A 21845-nucleotide genomic window follows, 5' to 3' on the forward strand; every position below is an offset into this window, starting at 1 on the left:
GAGGGAAGTACTGAAGCCACGGCAAGTTTTAAGGATTAACTGCAGCGTAGATAAAAGGTTTTAAAAAGCCCCACGAGGGTTTTAATTTGAACAGTGATATTCAGCTAAAAGAGCTTGAATTGGCTAAAACAAGAAAATGAAAAAAAGTCTTGGTTTATAAACCCCTCTGGAAATAACAGCTTTGGGGGTGGTTTTTATTTGCAACGGAAGATTGATGTCTCTCCCCCTTTTTCCTCCAACCACCAGGCAGCTGCAGCCAGTCCAACCGAGGTTATCCCTCTCCGAGGGGCCGCTCCTTTGGCTCAGCGCAGCCATTTTCCAGAGGTACGGACACGCAGTTTGCTAAAAATAGGCACATTAGGCACATGAGAACTCCAGATGGAAAACGGGAATAAATACACAAGTCAGTGCCTGCAGAGGAGGAAGGCAGCGCCGCCGGTGCGCGGGCAGCTCGCTCAGGAGCAGCTCTCGTAGTAGATGACTCGCTTGTTGATGGCGTCCCGGATCCTTCCCACGTGCTCCTCCAGGCCCACCAGCCTGGCCGACTTGGACATCAAAGCCTTGTTGCTTTCCTGAATTTCTGTCTCTAAAGCTGAGGAGAGAGGGCAGGAAAGGGTTACGTGGCGAGACGATCGGACAGCAGGAAGGCACCGCGGCCTTTGCCCTCCCCAGCAGGCTGGGCTGAGCCTCCACCTCCCTCCTGCATAGCTCTGGTGGGGCAAGGGAAACAAATATTTGCCGCCTCCTCCTGCATTCCTCTTCTCCCCTCAAAACCAACACAGCTGCTCCAACCAAAGCCATTACCTTTGAATGCTTAAAAATGGAAGTGAGCACACGGAGAAAAATGGGCCACCCTGGCATCGCAGGCAGGGCGTCCCTTCCACAGCCACCCACACACCCTGGCAAATTCTAAGTTTGCTGGCACAGCACCAACGCACGCAGCCCAAATCTGCACCATCTCACTGCCAGAAGCATATTGACTTCCTCCTGATTTCTTTCCTTCACCCCACTGGGAGTCAAAAGCTCTTCCCCAGGGTGAGAGATTATTACATTGAGTTCACAAAGGGTCTTACTTTCCATCGTGAGCATCATGGCCAAAGTCTCCTCAAACAGAGCCTGTGCCTCCAGGTCTATGCTTTGCACCCTGCTGCCCTGCTCTCCCAGAGCCGGGCTCTGCTCCATCCTTCTCTTCAGCTCAGCGTACATTTGTTTCACTTGTTCAAAAGCCTGTGGAAAAGCAAATAAGCAGCAAAGGTAGGATGGAGCAAATAGACTGGGGGAAATGGGATTTTCCAATGTTGAATTGATTTTAAAGATTAAATGGATACTGCACTAGAGCTTTGCCACGATGTTATCGTGCAAACGCGTAACCGTTTGCGATGCACTCCAAAAGATGCTGACTGACAGCTGTATGGGCTACTCTGCCTCAGGCAGGCGATACACCAGAGGTAAGTTCCCAGCAAAAAGCATTAGGACTGAGAAAGGTCCTGGACAAATTTGGTAGTGGGATACTGCATCAGATCAACAAGCAGCGATATGTCTACGCACAAGCCGTGGCCTGAACAGAAAGCCTCCTCGGCTCATCCAAAACCGTGCCAGGCCACAGCTGGCTTTGCTGTCTAACAACAGCAGGGAAGCGGAGCGCAGCCGTGGCCGCCCCGGCCGGCGACGTGCCGGAGCCCAGTACCTGCTGCGCGCTCCGGGCCTGCTCGCCCGCCTCCCCGGCCGTCTGCCGCGTGTCGGTGGCCCGCAGGCGGTTCTGGTCCACTCCACGCTGCAGCTGCGACAGCCTCTCCATCAGCCCGTCCAGCTGGCCCGCAATGGACTTCACGTTCTTCTCGGCTGGACCAAGAACAGCCTCGATCTAAAACCAGAGTGGCTCCACATTAAGGAGGAAATCACACCCGAGCCCCGCTCCTGATGTTTTTTCCCTCCGTGCAGGGACGAGCTACGCTGCTCGACAGGCACATCGCAGAAGCGGGGTTTCAGAGGCACTGGACGGCTGCTCCCTGCGCAGCTCAGCGCGGGCGCCCCGGGGCTCGTCTCAGCGGGCTCCGGCAGGGACCGCGGCTGGCGTTTGGAGAAGCACACAAGCGAGGCATCGCAGAAAGAAGAGATTTTTACAGCAAAACGATCCCATTTCCCAGCTGCGTTGGTGCAGGGCTCTACCAAGCGTGGACGTTTCAAAGGAGCGGTGAGCAGGGCATAGTATCAGTATTTGGGAAGTCACCACACATCACTATAACTTACCTCATCAACACGCTCCTGGATGAACCGGAGGGAAGAGCCAGAGCCCCTGATGGCACCCTGGGCCTCCAGGAGCACCGTGTTTGCTTGTCGCAGATTCCCGACCACCTCTTCCACGTTGCCCTCCACGGCGTTCGCCCGGTTCCTGGGGAAATGTGGGAAACAGCCAGGAGTGAGCGCAGATAATCACATGGGCTGGAGCTCAAAGTTGCAGAGGCTGAATAAGGAAGCTTGAGAAGCAAGACAGGGTTGTTACTGAGAAGGTTGCAATCGCCCTCCCCCAAACGCCACACATCTGGACACACTGCTCTCCAGCAGGTTTCCTTCCGAGAGGAGCGTTACTTCCATTTCATACCCCCGAGCAGAGGAGACAACCTGAGAGGTGAGAGCAAAGCCTTCCATTAAACTAGTTAGAAACATTTATTTCATAAGCAGTGCAAGAAAAAGTATTGAAGGGAAGGCAATAACCACTGAACCAGTTTCAGTGAATACTTTTCTGCTTGCAGTGGGACTATTCAGGTCGGGTGATAGAGCTCCCCGAAGAAAGCCAGACTCCCTTGTCTCATCACTTCCAGCAGGTTAAGCAGGTGTCAGACACTAGCAAGGAGTTTACATGCTTATCCCACTAACCTCGCTGGGATATTGCTGCAAGTCAACATGTGACAAAGTAGATGCTCCAAATTTGCAAGGACACACTGTAATTACTTTTTAAGGGACCATGGGATAATCCTCCCACCTTTCACCCAGAAAACAAATAGCCCATTTAATCTCCTCATGCTCTCTTGTGCAATTAGGATGTAGGTCACCAATATCGAGCAATACCAGGGCAACCCTGTCATCTCCCATCGCAGGGACTCGAGAGAGGGAGAAAAGCCTCCATTACTTTTGGTAAAGACCTGCTTGCTCTAGTATCTATAACAAGATCTATTCTTGGCAGCCAGATTTCTTATTTGTGTTGGGGGCACCAGGGAGGTGTCTGCAGAGATAACAGACCCATTCTTTTCAGCACTGTATGGACACAGAAGACTCTGGGCTAAAACTTCACATTGTGCAAGTCAGTACAGCTGCAGAAGAGTGCGATTTCAACCCAGCTGAGAACTAGCACGCTCACTCCAGCTGAGCGACCCTCAGCTGCCGAAAGCCCTTGAACCCCAACCGACCTGGCTTGTTCTGCCTTCTGCTGAAGCTGCTTGGCCTTAGCGATGTCCTCGGCCGTCTGGGTAAGTATGCTCTCCGGGCACTGCAGCCGAGTCGCCAGATTTTGGATCTCGGTCATTTTTCTCAGGACTGCAGCAGCATCCGTGGGGAGACGCAGGGAGAGAACAGACTCGCTGATTTCCTGGATAGTGGCAGGGTCCGTGTCCTTGTCTAGTGAGCAAACAGATAGACGGTGTCAGAAATGGGAGAGGAGGAAGGTGGGAGTGCAAATGCAAGGGAGGATGAGGGCACGCATCCAGCCTCTCATGCACACAGTCTCTTCATTTCAGACAGCTGCCAGGATCCACCCTGAATTTAGTGCCCTTGAATTTAATGTGCTTCTCATTCATATCAGTAAAACTTTCAGGAAAGTACTAAAATGATACCCTAGTGACGAGAACACCTTGGCTAAGCCCAGAGCTGAGTCAGGTGGACCTCACTAAGCAAATGAGGTTGTGTTTCAAGACAAGCCTTTTTTTATTTCACAAGTAAAAGTTAATAAAACCGAGGAATCAGAGGCAGGCAAAGCCCACGGGACATTAGCCCAGCGATTAGCACAGAGATATCTTCACTCATCATTAACACCAGGCAGCACCAAATGACCTGATTTTCTTATTCAGCTAATGCTCATGAGGCTCATTATGTTATTACAATCTGTCTGCAAACAGTAAGTCATCCCACTGGTTTATAGGACAACGAGGAATTCCTGTCTGATTAACAGTCTGCTCCAGAGATTTGTCTGTTTATCTCCGGTCAGTGAGTGTCGCCGGTAAACGTTTCTGCATCGGGTCAATGCCGATTGCGAATCCTCGGAGAGCACCAGCCGCGGGAAGGGTTTGTCCTCGAGCCCGAGGCGGCTCAAGGCTCTGCAGCAGAGCGCGGGACCCAAAGCAAGCTGCTGCCGGTGCTACAGACAAAAGACCACCCCCGCCACAGCTTGCCACTTTTGTTAATTCAGTTCTTTGTTTTTGAGGTAATATTTGAGAGCGGTTCACGGGGGGATGTCGCGAGACATCACAAAAGCCCTGCGCAGAGACGTCAAGGCTGTGCAGTACCTCCTGCCCCACAGACCTCTCCGATGGCCCCCAAACGTCCCCAGAGGGAAGCGGGCAGGGGCTGCCCTGGTGACATCCCAGGGAAGCCAACAGAGGTAAAACAGCCAGGATTAACTGGGGTCGATCTGAACAGCACGGTCAGGCCTGAGCAAGCTGGCTGGCCAAACTGCAACCCCTGACAAAATCACGGACTTTTATACTGCTGAAACCTCTTCTCCCTTTTTCAGAACGCACTGTCCAAGCCTGCCCTGCCATCCCAGAGGACGTGCGTTACCTGTGCTACATAAACACCCATGGGCGGATAAACTGGATACCCTAGAGCTTAACTAGGGTGAGCTATACAGCTGGCTCCCTCGTGCTGTACTCTCGTACGTAATATGACTGTAAAAATCAGTTTTTTCCGTGCACAAGCCAACGTGCAAAGACATACTTCACAGCTTGCAGCGCGCTACCTGACAAGAAGTTTCGGACTTGCTGGATGAACTGCTGGATGCGCCGGACATCTCCTTCTATCTGGGTCCTTGTTACAGTCATCTGGTCCACAAGCTGCCGAGTGTTGCTTTGAATCTGATTTGCAGACATCTCTGTTGTTTTAATCTGCAAACAACAATATTGTGATGGAGCCATTTCTTCATGACCTGGAATCCCAGCAGCCCTGCCTCAACTCTGAGTGAACCGGGCAAGGCACTTGGAAATTATGCTGTTCCCCATTCTTAATATGCTGCTGTTTTAAAGGACTGTAGCTGTTAAAGATTGAGGGTTGAATTTGCAAAGGAAGCCCTCAAACCGGGGCAGTACTGTTCAGCTTCTGAAAGCACCTTTGAAATGGATTTTGAACAAGTTTGAAAACCCCCTTCCACTTTGCAACGCACCCAGGAGGCCGTACAAGGAAGCTGCAAGAGCACTAACACGCGCGCTCTCGATTGCATCAAATGTTAGAGCAGATACACCTGCGGATTCAGCGAGTTTTCCACATCCCCACCCCTTCTGCCATACTAATCCCAAACCAGGGGGAGGACAAGCTTCCTTGTGACGTTTCCAGAGCCGCTCGCACGCCGTCAGCTCTGTGGTTCCTGTGCTGGGGGGAGGCAGGACCCACGCACGCAGAGGGAAGTCTCCCACTCAAAAAAATTCCTGAATTCCTGCAGCTGTCCAAAAGATCATGCCTCAAATCAAGTTTGAGACTGGCTATTTTATCACAGCTGCTTCTCTTCACGGCTGTCCCCCCAGGCTCTGCTGCCTGACACCGAAGGACCGAGCCGGGGCTCGGCCGCGGGACAGGCATCGCTGCCCGCGCTCACCAGCTGTGCCGTCTCCTGGAGCCGGGCGCTCAGGCTGCGAAACTCCCTGGCAGCTTCCCCGGCCGTGGCGAGGGCCCCGCTCGAGAGCGGGAAGATGCCGTGGCAGGGGCGGCCGGCCCCGCAGGCAGTGCTGTTGTCTCGCGGGCAGAGCAGCCCCTCGCAGCGGGCAGGCGTGCACGTCTCCGCTCGGAAGCCACCGCAGATCTGGAGGGGGAGAGAGCGGTGGGGCAGTGAGGGCACTCGCCTTGCTGGCGAGGTTCTCGGTGCCCTCCGGGAGGCAAAGCAGCACATCACAGGGGCCACAGTTTCAACAGAGCCTTGCCAAGGGAGCTCAGACACTTGCTGTGCTCGTGCCGCAGGGACGGAGCCAGCCCTGCCGACGGCGGAGCATGCTGCACAGCCCAAAGGACCGGAGGCTGTGACCTGTAGAAGGGCAGCCAGAGCTACGCACACGTAGAGCAGCACTGAATGCCACCCCTGAGCCAGCAGCGCAAGGTCTGCATCTCCTCGGCGCCCCAAGCTGGAGCATAAACGAGAGCAACGTGGGAGCTGAACCCCAGCGGCTCACGAAAGTAACCGAACGCGTCTGCAAGGAGCAAACATCTCATTTAGTCTCAGGCCGGCAACGTTTCCCCTTGTGGCAGGGGAACCCTGCCCAACCTGTGCAGTTTGCTTTGGGAGGGAGAACGGGATGAGAAGACCCTGCCCTCTTGCCTGGACATCAGTGGTTTTAATTGCACGGCACCTTGTAGAGTTACCACCCACCAAAGAGCGCACTGCAGCAGGGGCACGTGCAAACCCAGAGCCAGCGCGAGCACCAGCACAGGCTGCTCGCTTGGGAAGGTACTGCTGCCCCGGAAAGCAGAGAGGGGAGGCTGGTGGTCTCCACAGCAACCGCACATTAGGAGACACTGAAATGGATCTCCATGGCAATAACAAAGCAGCAAAGGAGAAATAAAAGAAATCTCATCCAGAAATTAAGTGGGTCTTTGAGACACAAGAATTGACACATGAGAGAATCCTTGGAGGAGAAAGTGTGTGCGTGGGAGGGGGGTGGTGGGCAGTGCTTCGGTATCTGTGCTCCCTGGGCAAGGCACGCTCAGACAATTCTCCACTGATGTCCCAAAGCAGCAGGTTGTTTGGATGCCATTTATGAGTCTCTCTGGACAGAGACTGTGTCTTGTGCTGGACTGTTTGAAGAAAGAGGTATGACTGCAGGGTGAGACTTCCGCCTCCTGAGCGCCTCAGGGCCCTCCTGAGCACCAGACGCGCGCAGTAGGGAAGTCATAAAACCGCTTTGTATCTTCACCTTATTTACGACGGGGGTCAGGTTGGGAGATGATGCTATCTCGCCCTTCAGGGCCAGCAGCTTGGAGGTGGACTCCGCAAGCCCCCCCTCCAGCCCCGCGACGGTCCTGCGGCTCTCCCGGGACTCGGCCAGCAGGTTGGAGGCGCCGGCGACAAGGCTCCTAGCATTGGTGGATGTCTGGTAAGCAGATCTGATTGTATTGAAGGCTCCTGCAGGAATAAAACCAATAAATGACACAAATCCCTTCGTGACTCATAAATGCAGCATAAACAGAGGCATCGACTACACCCTGCGAGTGGATGTGTGCACAGAGAGGAGGGAGACACAGCCGGAGCGATTAGTCACTACGGCACAATGAAGAGGCTCCCTTTATTTCCAGATGCCTTTCAGCCATTCCTTTGGTGAGCTACAGAGCTTTCCTGAAGGACTGAACTCCAGGCTGGGCCTAAAAGACTGAAACAAAACTAAAGCAAGGTGACGAGCACGTGCTGATCCGGGGCTTTGCCCTGTGCAGCCCAGAAGGGCTTTGGCAGGGCGGGACAGGGGCCTTTCAGAGCCCCTTCCCTGGCTCCTGAGCAGGCCCCGCCGCTGCCCTCCAGCACAGCCTGGAAGGAGGGCGGTCAGACACACGGACCTCTGCGCCCTGCTCGGACGGCGAGGTGCGGAGCGAACCTGCCGGGCAGCGGCTGCTCGGCGCAGCTCGCGCGTCCTTGGCCGGCTGAGCCGTGTGCTGCAGCGGGGAGGGGGAGGCAGCAATGAGGCACTTGGAGAGAATTAACTGTAGCAGGGATATAATAGCAGCCTACCACCAGCATCATCACCGGGCTTAATTAGCTCTTCTCCTAAGCACCTGACAGGCGCCTGGCTCTCTTCCCCACCCCTCCATCCCTTCCATCTGTGCACAACCTTCATTATCTCAGCTTCCTCCGGGCTTCGGTGACACGCTCCCAGCGGGGCTCCCCCCTTCCCACCGCTCCCGCTGCGCCCCGGCAGCAGTTTGTGCTGGCCAGGGGATGGGAATGCAGCACCTGTGGAGCGAGCTGCCCAGCCCCGAAACGCTGGAGCAGACAAGCCGATTAGCGTGAAACCCGGGGTCATGGACCAGGGGCTGGGTAGATACATCTTCCCTCCCCAACGAGAGGGATGCTATTTGCTGTTCCTAAGCTGACAGAAGGTTAAAAACTCTACCTCATCCACCTGGCCAGTGGGAAACCACCAGGCACTGTCACACTGAGGTAAATTAACAGCTGCAAGTTAAGAGGTATTACAGCTGCAGCACTGTACCTGACAGATCTGTGCTGCGTCTGGTTTCAAACTGGGTCTTCTTGCTCTGATACTCGGTGTTAGTGGTAAGCAAGCTGCTGTTGAGGGCTTCGAGCTCCCTGGACAGAGAGGCAGTCTCATCCGGAAAATGAAGGTCAGGATTTATACCTCTGACCTGCCCTCTGGGGGGGGAAAAAAAAAAAAGGCAGAAAATGTGAATTCAAGTAGAGAACACACCACCTGTAGTCAGAGCAGGGTGCTCTCGTGCTGGGATGCTGCCAACACCCGGTGAAGGGGCACTTCTGAGCCCAGACAGCTGATGGCCGAGGACACACCGCGGCCTCGCAGGTTTGCAGAGGCAGCAGAGAGTGGGGCTAAGCTACAACTCGCAGGGCCGTGCCCACGCAGGGACCGGGCAAGACGCCGACCGCCCGGAGCCTGTCCGCCGGCCTCCTGCCTTTGCAGCATTTTGCACAGGACACGTGGAAGCGCTGCTCTCCTGCGTCCCTGGTCACCACGTGAACGGAGCAAGATTTTCAGTTACGGAAACAAAGCAGAACACGCGCAAGTGGCTCCGTGCGACAAGTGGAGCGAGCACACGGGAAAAAACCAGCATCCCCTCCTGGCTAAGGGACCCACCCCTTTCGCATCACCCGTCCCTCACCTCATCGCAGTGAGCATGCCGCCCACCTGGGCCAGGCTTTGCTCTGTCACAGAAGAGCGGCTGAGGATGCCCTGCGCCTGCTGCACGCTGCCCTCCGCCTGCGAGAGGCGGGGGCCGAGGCGGGAGCCCCCGCTGCCGAGGGGCAGCCATGAGGTGGAGTTGCTGAGGCCAGCCTGGCGCAGGCGCAGGCGCTGGATGTCCCCGTCGTAGGCGCGGAAGCAGGGGTGGCACAGCTCGCAGCCGGGGTAGGTGTTGCAGTGGCCCCGCTGGCACTGGTCGCAGCGGGAGCCCGTGACACCCGGGCGGCAGAGGCATCGGCCCGTCGTCTTGTCGCACCCCACGTCCTCCGTGCCCTGGAAGTCGCAGTCACACTCTGAGGGATGGAAAGGTGGAGGGATATAGAGGTGAAGCCCACAAAAGGGGGGAAAAAAAAAAATATTTTTTAAAAAATATTTTATATATACATATATATACACAAAATCACCCCCTTTTGGACGGGATGCCAGTGCAATCTGTAGTTCCACCCACCCGTCAGCCCCTGCAGCTTCTGGGAAGGAGGTGGCACAGGCAGAGGAACGGGAAGAGCCCCCAGGCCCAGTCGCCCACCCAGCCCCTGACCCTGCAGGGCTGGACAGGCACGGCCAAGGGTCTCACCCAAGGCTGCTGGGAGGGAACCAGTGGCTACCTGGAGATGGGCAGAGCAACAGGGATTAACTAGGAAACTGTTCCAGAGAGGAAACTTCTCTTGCAAAATAGCGTGGGAGAAGCTGATGTCAGGACACGGGCCAGGTGCTCTTCCCCAGATAACCCGTGATTTCACCGTGCTAAGCAACACCAAGCCAAAACGCAACGGATGCTCCCTACCTGTGCACCCTACCCCGACGTCTCCATAGTGCCTATCTGGGCAAACCTGCTCCTGCGTGGCAGAGCACGTCCGTCCCGTGAAGCCTTCTCTGCACGGGCACTGTCCTGTGAACTGAGGAAAGAGAAATACATCAGGGAGACCTGGCTCTGGATGCTTTCCTGGGAAAGCCCCCCACAAACGTCTCTGCAGCACTAAAGCCAGCACCATGGACGATCTTCTCTACTCAGCCTGAGGCCCAGGATGAGCCCACGCTGCTCCTGCCAGGCTGCAGCCTCAGCCACGGCGACACAAACGGTCTCCAGACAGCCCCAGCATTGCAAAGCAGAGTTTTAAGCTTTCATTTAAAGACAAAGGAATCGCCCATAAGCAGCTGGTTTCCCATCTCGGGTCTCCTCCCTGTACCGAGCTCATCTAGGACCTACCTTTGGCTCTTAGAGTTTATCATGGGGTTTTTATATGTTTATTTTTCCTAGTTGTGTCTCTTAAGCCTGAAGTGACACACAAGCTTTTCATTGACAAATGAGGATAATTAACTTGCCTGTGTGAAGATCTCTTATTAGGGCTTCCTTACTAAATATCAGGCCTTTTAAATTGGCTTAATCTTGCCTCAATAATTACAGCCTTCTTTCATTTTCTTGAATAGCCTGTCACAGTGGTTTCCAGGAAATAGGAAAAGGAAAATAAGAGCAGGATGCGCATGGGAATGCATGGCCCTTTTGTGGAGGCTCCCACAGATGGGACGGGACAACAGAGCCACCCAACAGGCGCTTTTGATGCTCCGAGCGATCCCCGGCGTGGTACCACCCAGCAGGGACGCAGCTCCATTGCAGTGGCACTCTCGGCTGTGCAGCTCGACCCCCCGCTGCCCCCGGGCAGCCCCTCACAGCAGCGTTCGCAGAGTTGGGAAAGGAAAAATGTGAGCAAGCTTGCAGGTGCATGCATGAGAGGAGGAAAGAAGAATATTGCTGAAATAGGCTGAATCTACCCTGAGGATGCTCAGGGTGGGCTGGGCGGTACCTGGTTGCAGTGGGGGCTGCGGGAGCCGTGTGGGTGGCAGCCGCAGGGCTGGCAGCCCCGGCCGCTCCCCATCTCCCAGTGCTCGGCCGCACACTGGTCGCAGTTGTTCCCCACCACGTTGGGCAGGCAGAAGCACCTCCCCGTCTCGTCGTCGCAGGGCATGTCCTGCCGCGTTCCCAACGCGTTGCAGGTGCATCCTGAAACGGGGAGGGTTGTGTCATATTAAAAATCGGGTGCAGAGCAGCAGCCCGGCTTCCCACAAAGCCAGGACCACAGAATGACCTTGCAGCCACCCAAAGATGAGCTCTCCTTTCTCTCCCTTCACACCTGAGCTCGGCACAAGGGACCCACACCCCTGCTCTAACACCGCGCTGCCTCCCCAAGCGCTGCAGCAGGACTCGGCAGCCCAAGAGGCCTCGGCGTCCCTCCAGCCCAGCCGCACACGCGACGCTGACCCGAGCCACGGCTGCCCTCTGCTGCGCACAGCTCCGCTCGCCCGCACGGCATCGCCTCCGGCATCGCCCGCGGCTTCCCGAGCTCTGCGCGCCTGGGAGGCACGCGGGAAGGGGATACAACCCTAGACAAGCCCCAAACTCTGCCTTCCCTGTGCTTTTTGCCAAACTTATACCTGAGACAGGCCACAGCCTGAGCAAGGAGGTTTTATAAGCCTTTGCAAAACGTGCCTTTGGCTTGGAAGCCCCAAACCAAAGCTGGCCAGGAACCAGGACCCTTTCAGAGCCACTGAGGATGCTGAGCACAGAGGTGGGGTGGGAGCACCCCAGGAAGCAGGGGTGTACTCACTGCGGCACCCTGCGGGGTTGGTGCTGGCCAGCTGGGTGAACCCTGGCTTGCAGAGGTGGCAGCGGTCCCCCTGCACGTTCTCCTTGCAGACACAGCGCCCCGTCAGCGGGTCGCAGATGGAGCCCGGCACGGTGCCGTCTGGGTCACACTCACAAGCTGGAAACATGCAAGAAATAGTGCTGCTGAGGGGCGGGAGGGGCAGGCAGGGGGGTCTGGGGAAGGTGCTACCGGGTGGGTAACAAGGCACTCACGCAGACAGGCTTCCGGATGGGTGAGACCTTGCCGCTGGTTGCGAAAATAGTTCGTTTTGCAGCGCTCGCAGTTGTTGCCTGCGGTGTTGTGCTGGCAGTCCTCGCAGACACCCCCGCTCGCCCCTCCGCTGGCACGGTACAGCTCCGGGTCGAAGCGGCACGAGGCCGAGTGACCATTGCAGTTGCACCCTAAAAAAAAAAACCAACAAAACGTTCTAGCTAGTGCTGCAACCCTGCAAACCCTGCCAGCAGCGGCAGCTCCGGCACTAGAGGGTGCCCAAGTCCCTGCGTGACACGGTGACACCCAGTAATCACCCCAGGACCAAGCTGACACCAGCCAGACCAGGGCATCAGCCAGCCACAGCCCCATGGAGCAAAGCCCAGAGTGCAAACATGTCGGGGTGCCTTTTGCAGAGGCACGTTAACATCCAGCCCCACAAAGTGTCCCGGTAGAAGGTCTCTGAGCTCGCCCCCAGTCCCACCGCTCACAGCAAGGGAGGATTTAGGAAAGGGCTCAGGAAGGGAGAGGGAAAGGCTCTCGCCATACTCTGGCACTCGTGGGGATCGTTGTCCTCCGCAGGTGCCCACGGCCGGTCGTTGTAGAGGGCAGCACAGCGATCGCAGTTGGGGCCGGCGGTGTTGTGCTGACACACGCAGTGCCCGTGGACCTGCTGCAGAGACAGTGCTTTACCCCTCCCGGATGGCAGCTGCTCGCTTCAGAGCTTCATCCTCCTGTTGCCTCTGCAGCACACCCCCAGCCTGCTCCTGCCCCCACACAGCCCCGCTCCCCGCACAGAGATGGAGCTCCAGCACCCAGACCGCACTGCTGCGGCATCGGGGACAGGCTGCCCCTCAATCCCCACCACCTCTCCCACCTACCCGAGGACAACCACGCTCGAGGCAAAGTCGACAAGCATAAGCTGGAGACAAGAGAATCCCACAGCAGCAAACAACCCGTGCTGGCAAATCCTCCTGGGCACGAAGGAGCCTGCTGAAACCTCCTGCGTGTCCCCCACCCCGCCGAGAGACCCAGTGCTGGCAGGAGCAGTTCCCCCAGTGCATGACCTCCCACAGCCACTGAGCTTCGTAACTCCTTATAAAGCCCCTCAACCTTCTTCCTGACACAGAAAGGGGGTTTATGTGGGGGTACCACAGGCTGCCGTCTCGCAGCCACCACCCCATTGCTGCAGGCAAAATGGGGCGCCGTTTCCCTGATTACGAGCAGCCTCTGGCCAGGGGAGACTCCCACACCCCATTGCTGGTCATCCCAGCCCAGGTCTCCCTGGGCAAGTGGCGGAGCCTGTTGCTCCCGCTGGGGTTCAGGGATGGTCTGATACCACAGAGCTCATCTGTGGGCTTTTCGCTCCGCCCCGACACTCACCGCAGCTTGCGGGTCTCCCGAAGGGGCACAGCGGTCGGCATGTCCGTGGCAGAAGCAGCTCCCCAGCACCCGCATCTCCGTCACGGCATAGAAGGTGCTGGGCGAGTGGTAGCCCTGGTACGCAATGTGGGGGAGCTCGGTGAAGTTGATCCGCAGGGTGGTGAACTGCCCCAGCTCTGTTGGGGTCGGAGGAGAGGTGTGAGGGGGCAGCAGGCACCCGGGCACCAGCTGCAGAAGGGCACTGCAGCTCGCGTGGAGGGCTCGGAGCAAGAGACAGAGGCATCGGCACGAAGAGCAGCAGCTGAGTCATCAGCAAAGACCGAATGCGGCTCCTTGACACCTTGGAGGCACCAGGGCAGTGGTCTAACATGCAGCTCAGGGCCTTGTTTGCCAAGGCCCTGCTCCCCCACGGGGTTACCCTGGCTCAGTGCACTCAATCGCCCGTAGGAGAAACCACGGTGCATCGTCCCCCTCTCCCTTTCTCAGATATAAAAGAGACCATTCACTTACTATCGACAGTCTGGCTGTAAGAGGTGGTGATGGTAGATGCCAGGTCTTGGACACTGAATCTCACCTGATAAGGGAAAAAAAAAGTTAAAAAGCAGGAAACACGAGGTGCTTCCTTCTCACGCTGTAGGCAGCATGGGCTCTGGACCTGCCTCTGCAGAACATCACGTAAGACAACGAAAAGGCTTCAGAGTTGCAGAAGGTTTTACACGAAGACCAACATAACACCTCCCTTGTCACAAAGCAGCGAGGGCTTTCCTCCCAGAGGGGCAAGAATCCTCCTGAGGATTCCCCTCAGCAGTGCCAGATGTCCACGGGCTCCATCCCTTGCCAGGTGCAATACGTGTAAAAGACTTCCAGGCCACCACGTGTTTCTGCAGCATCGTGCAGGCCACCCACCCCAAACCCAGGGTCATGGCACCCCACAAATCCTACCTTGCCCCCGTGCAAAGGGTACCCCTGCAGCGGCTGGCACCGAGCATCCTGCCAGCTCTCGGGGGAGCCCCGGGGGACGTGGGGGAAGGCGGCGGCACAGTCGGAGGCCAAGTACTGGTACACCTCCCAGGTCTTGCCGAAGTCGGTGGAGCGCTCGATCAGCATCGCGGCAGGCAGCGGCGACTGCAGAGAGGGCAAAGAGGCACGTCTATTGTGGTGCACCCCAGCCAGCTCCCGCTCTGGGGATGCCGGTCCTCCTCCTCCTCCTCCTCCTCCCTCCACGCTCAGGCGTCCGCAGGCTGCTGGAGCAACTCCCTCCCTTACACGTTACCAACAACCTCCGCGTTCCCCCTCCCCGCAGCCAGCACTGCTGCAGCCCCGCACTCGCAGCCACAAAGTACCCGTCTGCACCGAGGAGATATTTTGGCAGACAGTCATGGGTGGGAACCCCCGACCCTGCTCTGCTCCTCCCAGACACCCGGGGTAATGGCCATGGAAAATGGAGGGATGGGGCCCAGTCCCTGGAGTGCTTCCTATCGGGGGCCCAGAGTGAGCTGTGCACTGAGATCCCCACATCCAGTGGGGCACATCCACCATCATCTGCAACCTCCTCGCGAGCAGGGATGATGCACACAAACCCTGAAGTGAAGCAGGATGCTGCTGAGCTGGAACGGCTGGTCCAGGTCCAGCTGCAAAGAGACGTGCTTGATGCCTGCAGGCAAAGAGAGGCAGCTTCAGAGATGCAGACTCCAGACTTCAGGAAAATAAACCGCTTAGCTGCCTGAGCCAAGTAATTTATTTCCTTCTTTCCTTCAAATCGATTGGATTCAACACCTCCCCCTCTTCCTCTCATGCCATTTATTGCAGGGGGCCCAGAGCCGGGGTGTCCCGGCAGGCCCCAGGGCACCCAGCTGGTACTCACCGTTCTGGGACTGCCACCAGCGCCCGTGCCCGGCGGAGGACAGGACGCTCTCCACACGGTGGCCGTTGTAGGCGTGCGGCAGCCGCGAGTCGCACCGGCAGCATTTCATGCTCCACTGGAAGAGAAAGGGCGGGTGGAAGCGACCGTCACGGCTCGGCCGGAGGGAGAGACCCCGCTGCAGACCCCGGAGGCGAGGCGCCCAAGCGCAGCGTGGGCTCGACAAGGAACTAATGGCATAAGTAAAGCTGGTTTATTAGAGACCTGAAGCACCATGACCAATAAGACTAATGATATATGCAGGATTCAAGCAGTTGCCTTCACACCCCATTAAAAAACACAGCTCGTGGTTTTATGGACTAATAACTAAAACCAAAATGCTTCCGACTAAAACATATCTTTGGAAAACCACCAAAAATACCTTTTTTTAAGCAAACCCCCTGTTCTCCCCAATGATAACACTTGATAGAAAGTTCTTTGCAGCTTTTCAGGACCAGTTTGCCTTTTCCACACAGCCGAGGGGCTGTTTGTTCGGGTGAACAGAAAGGCCTTTCTCTCACATCCAAAAGCCCCGGGTGATGCTCGGCCCCCTGCGCTCTCCCCTGGGAGCGGAGCAGGAGCAAACAGTTCTCAGCGGGTGAGAAGTCAGCGGGTGGGAAGTTGAACGGCTCAAAGTTCAGCCCTTCACTTGAGCAAGTAATTCAAGGAGCAAATAGAGATGTAGCACAGGGAACACGGGGACGGGAGAGAACAGGGTCCCCGAGGAGCAAACAAATACCCAAATTTTGACTAACCAAGCAACGCTCCGCGCAGCCACTAACACGGGGCCGCCGGGTGCGTGCGGGACATGAGTAGGCTGAGAGATGTGTAGAAAGGAGCAGGAAGGAGATTGAGCGAGAGATGGGGAGCGGGGACGGTCCGGGCATGGGCCAAGAGGAGAAGTGGGTACAGGGTGGGCGAGCAGGCGGGTGAGGGCCACCGCAAAACAAGGGGGGAGGCACCCAGGTGAGGCCAAGGTGGGGAAGGGCAGGTCCCAGAGCGATGTTAAAAGAGCAGGTGATGACAGAGCCCACAGCAGCATCCCACGGGGAACGCGGGGGGGCCCCGGCCAAAGCGCTCAGCACCGGCCATGCTCAGAGCAGAGCAAACGCAAGGGTTGCAGACAACCCTGTCCCAAAAGCAAAAGTGACGCGAAACGTTTCAGCTAGAAATTCAAGCTGTCAGTGGCCCGAGCAGTAAAGCAGCCTCCCGAACGGAGCAGCGGGACGGGCGCTTCACACCGACACATCCCAAAGCCCAAGAAATTGGGGAAGATTAAGAACAGCGTTTGCCAGTGATGGCAGGCGCTGGCCTCGGCGGCGCGGGGCAGGACGGCTCAGAAAGGTCGTCCTGGGAGGAAAGTGAGTTTGGGGGAGAGGAGGGGAGTGTGTCTGGCACAGGGTCTAACAGCTGACACCGGGAAGGCAACGAGATACCCTGCTGTGAGGGCTGGCAGTCCCTGGGATGGCATAAGGGACAGCAGAGGCATGGGCATGTTTGGGGCTCCAGTGATGAGCTCAGCTTTCAGTGGCTGAGCAGAGACTTCAGGTGACAAGAAGCACCTTACAACCACCTCTGTGCTAAAATCTCCCCGTCTGATGCTTAAACAAACAAGCCGATTCTAAACCAAAGATGACCCTAAACACGAGCTTGGGCTGGGAGAGATCTGGGCCTCAGAAAGGCAGCAGGAGGTGGTGGCCGGGGGGGGCACAGTAGCACCAAGATTTCTAGTTTCCCCTTTAGAAGATTAATTCAGAGTTTACACATATATCCTTACTCCTGAAACAGGCTCACCTGAGTCAGCCAAGCCCCTTATTTTACAAAAAAAGACTGAGCTTCACAAGAACTACTTTTTTCCCCCCTTTTTTTTCTTTATTTTAAAGAAAAATTCATGGAGAACATTGTCCAGAGTTACCTTTTTGCTTGCTCTCACACAAGCCCCACAGGGCATAGGCTGGCTTTGAAGAGAAAGCACTACCTGGCACCACAGCAGGCGCAAAGCCCGGGAGCGGGCGGCACGGGCGAGGTGGCCGCGCAGCAGCAGCCAGACGCGAGCTCAGACCCTGGGTTGGTTTAGTTCCTAACAAAGCCCAGACCTGACTCTGCTCTGCCCCCGGACCTGGGAACCTTTCAAGAGTTGGGCAGATATTGAGGGGAGATCCTAACTTAAAACTGATCTGTTTCCATAATACTTTCCAGTCTTTATGTTGTCTGTCTATAAATATCCCAGAACAGGAGTTGGCTAACTACAGTATTTATAACAATATTGCAGAGTAAGCAAACAGAGAATTAAAAATATATAATCATGCAGTTTCTCTGGCTCTACTAACTCCTCCTGGCTCTGCCAGTAAGACTCAGAAATAATATAACCGGGTCCAGGCAGAAGAACTCATTTCAGATAACGACTACTAGCAGCAAATTGTCAGGAAGCTACAGGAATTATCCACATAAACAATCTAGTGAACAATTCGCAATAATGATTAAACTTCACAACAGTTCTGACTGCGATTAGCAAAGGGAGAGGAAGGCTTTCTGCAAGGGGAAAGGTTAATCTTGGCTAAATTATTCATTAAGGGTGATTCACACATACTTATTAGGCCATTCACACAGGCAGAGACATAAGCGCCTCCTAGTAGCTTCAGTGCAACGCTGGCAATGAAGCTGCAACCACACTTCAAACGTGGTGCTAAGTGAAAATGAAGCTTAAACTGTCTGCGTGAGACAGACCCTCCCATGCAGCCCTGGGGGATGCGCTCAGTGCAAAAATCTTTGCCTATTTTTTCCTTCCCCCCCTCCCCAGCTTTTTAATTAAGGCTAAAATTAACACTGGGAACAAAATTTCACGTCCTTGGATCAAATTGTGAAACCCCTCTATTGCACAACAGGAGGATTTGCTATTACTGACTGTGACTATGTGTCTCAAAGTTCCTCGGGACAGACAGAATTACCAAAAATGACAGTCCAGCGCCGGGCTGAGGGGAGATTCACCAAGCACACACCTTTCCCCAGCTCTCCCCTTCTTTTTTTACCAGCATAGCAACAGACTCCGTAGATGCTTCAGAGCTGGGCTTGCCAGGAATAGCCCAGGGCTGCGGGAGTACGTGACTAACAGCAATGAAGAGGTCATGGTCTAAGCCGGGTCCCTGACCCCTGCGGCAGCCCCAGCCCTGGCTCTCCAGCACATCGTCCCCCCCTGCCAGGCTCCAAAGGCCCCAGCCCAGGCGACTGCAGCAGAAGAGAGACCGTACGTGTTTGAGAAGGTACGGGACGTGGGGCTGAAAAGGCCCGCAGGAAGGCAAAAGAAGTCGTAGGTCTGCATGGAAATCGCTAACCGCCACTCTGTGCCTCCAAGCTACCTTAGGAGTCACTCGAAATACAGGCTGTGGGGGTTCAGAGATGAAAGGAAAATCCTCCCAGCCTTTTGAAATGGAATTCAGAAGGCAGTCGTTTTAGAGGACAAGCTAGTGTGTTGAGAATAAACAGACTCATGTTTTAGAAATAAACGGTGGAGAGGGAAAAAAAAAAAAATTCCGCGTAAATGAACAACCAGGTATTGTAAAAACGGCCGTGAGCTACATCACGCAGCTGGGACGCTCCTGCGCCGTGCGTGCAGGGACACAGCCCTCGCCCGCCCGCTCTCCGCTGCGGGCCTTCGCTGCTCTCCTCCCGCCCTGACCTTGTGAACCAGCTGCCGGTCGGCCTCCCGTGCTTCCCCGCTCACGCAGGGGCAGAAAACCGCAAACAATTTTAAGCTGATGGACTCAGCCCAAAGTATTTTAAGTAGCTCTAGCTGCCATTTTAACATAAGCAGAGAGCCCTTGAAATAAAACCTCCTGGCATAGGTGCACAGCCCAAAATAAACTGAAGTTATTCATCAGCAAAAAACAGGAAGCTGCTTCTCCCCAGTCATGAAACAAAGACCTTTCATAGATGCCGAGACCTCGGTGGCCCTGCGCTTAACCCAGCGCCGTGTCCGTCGGGCTCCTGGCATGCAGCCTCCCATGCGGGAGCCGCGCGTGGTCTTGCACAATTAATATTGTATAGGGACAGTAATTACTGTTCCCAGTTTATTTTGGGACAATCTGGGAGGCAATGGGAATTTATAATGTATACAGAGAGACTGACAGTTACTAAGAAATAGGGTGGGCAGCAAGAATAAATTACCTGGGGAGCAGAGGCACCTGTTAGAGCCAAGTTATGCAATTCTCTAGTCCAACCCATTTTCATCCCGTTAACTCTAGCTGTAGGACGTCGCTGCGCCAGGCTCGCAGAGCAGGGCTCCTCTTGCCCATGAAGTACTCCGTACAATTTCCATGGGAAATCATGGTGGAAGTTACCCATGGTTATGTCAGCGTGGTTAAACTCCCCAGTGAGCAACTGGTATTTGCTAAAGCAGACTGTGCTTCGGTTCTGAACCACAGATGTATCTCTCAGCCACAACATCTAATGTCACATCCATCCTTGCTTGGCCGCTCAGAAGCGACACTGGGCAGGGAGCTCTCAGGTTTTACCTTGTGACCTTGAGCACTTGGTTTTACCAGTGACCCCCAAATTCAGAGGCGACAGCGGAGATGGGGAAGACGACACAATCTGGATAAACATCTTAGGTATAGGGTTTAAGGAAATGCAGTTCATTTCTCTGGCTTAAAAGCAAGCACGTGGGTGCCTGTTTTCCTCACCCCGTCTGTTCTCATCATCCCCCCTCAGCAAAACTTCATTTAAAATCTGCCAGGCTGACAGTCTGCAAAAGCCATACCGCACCAGCTTATCCCCACACCCCGCCCGCATCGCCGGGGTCCTGGTGCCTCTGCAGCTTGTCTGCGAGGGAATAACGTGATGTCTGCCAGCATATGTGTCAATTTGCAGTCGTGTGGCAAAAGAAGATACAGAGAAGGGAGGTGGAGGGGAAAAAAAAATAATGGGAAATCGGTTTTTTCCTTCTGCGCATTCATTACAGGCAGGGACATATCCCTGCAGCAAAGAGCAGGGCGTGTCTGAATGCCAGAATGAGATGAGATAAGCGCAGCCCCATGTTACCTTCAGCAGGTCTGGAATACAAATTATTCGGCGCAAACCCTCGGCATTATGAAGCAATACCCAAAACTAGAAGCCCTGCTTTGAGCAGGGGGTTGGATCTCCTGCGGTCCCACCCGACCACAGTTATTTCACGATTTTGTGGATGCATTTTTCTGTATAAAAGACTTGAGCTTGACTGATGACGTGGGTCTGGAAAGCAAACGTGCTGGGAGGCACGGCGGCTTTCCAGCGTGCTCGCCCCTGCTCCAACACGCCTAGGGCCCGCCGAAGCACCCGGCAGGCAGCATGTTTTGGATCAGAACCGAGCTCCCTGACCGACTCATGCAGGTGGGCAAGCAGATGTAACCATGAGACGGTAGCAATACGGAGGCAGAGGCATTAGTCTTGCGCGTATTCCCTGTGTGAGCCACTCCATATTCCTCTCAAAGCGCTATACTTAGCATTTAAATAAAGAGATGAGTTAACTGGGCCTTGAATCACACCTCGGTCAATGAGAGTCTTTCCGCACACATCGGTGCCTTTACGACTCCAAATGCAGGCTCACTTATTTTTTCCATTTTATTTTCAGTTTCCCTCTTGCTTTTACTTTCCCTGCCGACTCGAACAGCCATTTCCCAAGCACTAAGTGATTTCCACGCCAGACCATTGGTCCGCCTGGTTTCCACCCCGCAATCGCTTTTCTAATCATCGCTGCAGCCCCCCGTGCTATAAATGGCAATGCTGAGTGTCCCTCTTGGATTTCGCTAGACTGAGCCTACAGCCAAGGAATGGAGCAATCAGTAGTGCAAAGTATAAAGGTTAGAGGGATTTGGAGCCGGAGCAGACAAAGGAGCAGAGGCTGAAATCGATGCCCACCAGAATTGCAAAAGAGGACCCTGGGGCCAGCGTGGGCTGGCAGCGGGGCCAGACAGCGGGCGCCCGCCAGCTGGCACGAGGGCGCCGGCAGCCAGCGAGAACAACCCCTCAACCCATGCCCTCTGCTGAGATTGCAAAACAGGCTCCAAATTTGTACCTATTTGGCAGCAAAACAAGAGCAAGACTTGTAACAAAAAAGAAAGTCATGAGTCAATAAATTCAATGTGCTTACTCGTTATGGGATGGGAATAGGAAAACCGAGTTCAGGGAATTAATTTTTTTGCTTAAATTAGGGAAGTAGAAAAAGGAAGGAAAAAATTAGGAAATGCTCATCGCACTGGGATTTCTCCTACAAAGACAGGAGCTGGTATACTTGTAACTCCCATTAGCCGTTACAGCTGCAGAACAGAAATAAGGGTCTTTGGGGAATTTGCTAGCAGCAACGATGCATCTCTCATTTCAGTAAAGGAAAGGATCACGTGTATGGAGGCCGTAAGGGAGCAAAGACCCTATTCCCAAAGCCAGAACTGGAGAATCCAACTTAAGATATCAGTGTTAATTGTTTCGTACCCTGTTTAACCCTGGTACTTGTAAGGCAAGGTATAAGGAATACAAAAACTTAATAGCTTAGGGACTGGAAGACTAGAAGAGACTGCTGCAGTCTTGCTGTCTGCTTTCCTCCACAGCACTGCCGCGAGGCTC

At 55.1% G+C, this 21845-nt stretch overlaps 1 protein-coding gene across 10 annotated transcripts in view; it reads right to left on the minus strand.

The window, feature by feature from the left end:
* Positions 1-53: 53 nt before the first annotated feature.
* LAMB3 (laminin subunit beta 3) overlaps positions 54-21845 on the minus strand; it is a 68046-nt gene continuing 46254 nt past the window's right edge. For 9 of the 10 annotated variants that reach the window (XM_064471737.1, XM_064471739.1, XM_064471736.1 and 6 more), the window contains 20 exons: positions 15216-15330; positions 14932-15005; positions 14294-14476; positions 13862-13925; positions 13352-13527; positions 12518-12641; positions 11971-12159; positions 11720-11875; positions 10919-11115; positions 9901-10012; positions 9037-9409; positions 8394-8554; positions 7110-7318; positions 5801-6004; positions 4952-5096; positions 3408-3615; positions 2251-2392; positions 1688-1864; positions 1074-1227; positions 54-592 (listed from right to left, as the gene is read on the minus strand). In XM_064471737.1, coding sequence (XP_064327807.1) covers positions 456-592; positions 1074-1227; positions 1688-1864; positions 2251-2392; positions 3408-3615; positions 4952-5096; positions 5801-6004; positions 7110-7318; positions 8394-8554; positions 9037-9409; positions 9901-10012; positions 10919-11115; positions 11720-11875; positions 11971-12159; positions 12518-12641; positions 13352-13527; positions 13862-13925; positions 14294-14476; positions 14932-15005; positions 15216-15330 — 3300 coding nt within the window. In that variant the 3' untranslated portion in view covers positions 54-455. The remainder of the gene's footprint in view (positions 593-1073; positions 1228-1687; positions 1865-2250; positions 2393-3407; positions 3616-4951; positions 5097-5800; positions 6005-7109; positions 7319-8393; positions 8555-9036; positions 9410-9900; positions 10013-10918; positions 11116-11719; positions 11876-11970; positions 12160-12517; positions 12642-13351; positions 13528-13861; positions 13926-14293; positions 14477-14931; positions 15006-15215; positions 15331-21845) is intronic. The other variant, XM_064471731.1, reaches the window with a different exon arrangement.

Source organism: Phalacrocorax carbo, chromosome 23 (genome assembly GCF_963921805.1).
Source record: "Phalacrocorax carbo chromosome 23, bPhaCar2.1, whole genome shotgun sequence".
Lineage (NCBI taxonomy): Eukaryota > Metazoa > Chordata > Aves > Suliformes > Phalacrocoracidae > Phalacrocorax > Phalacrocorax carbo.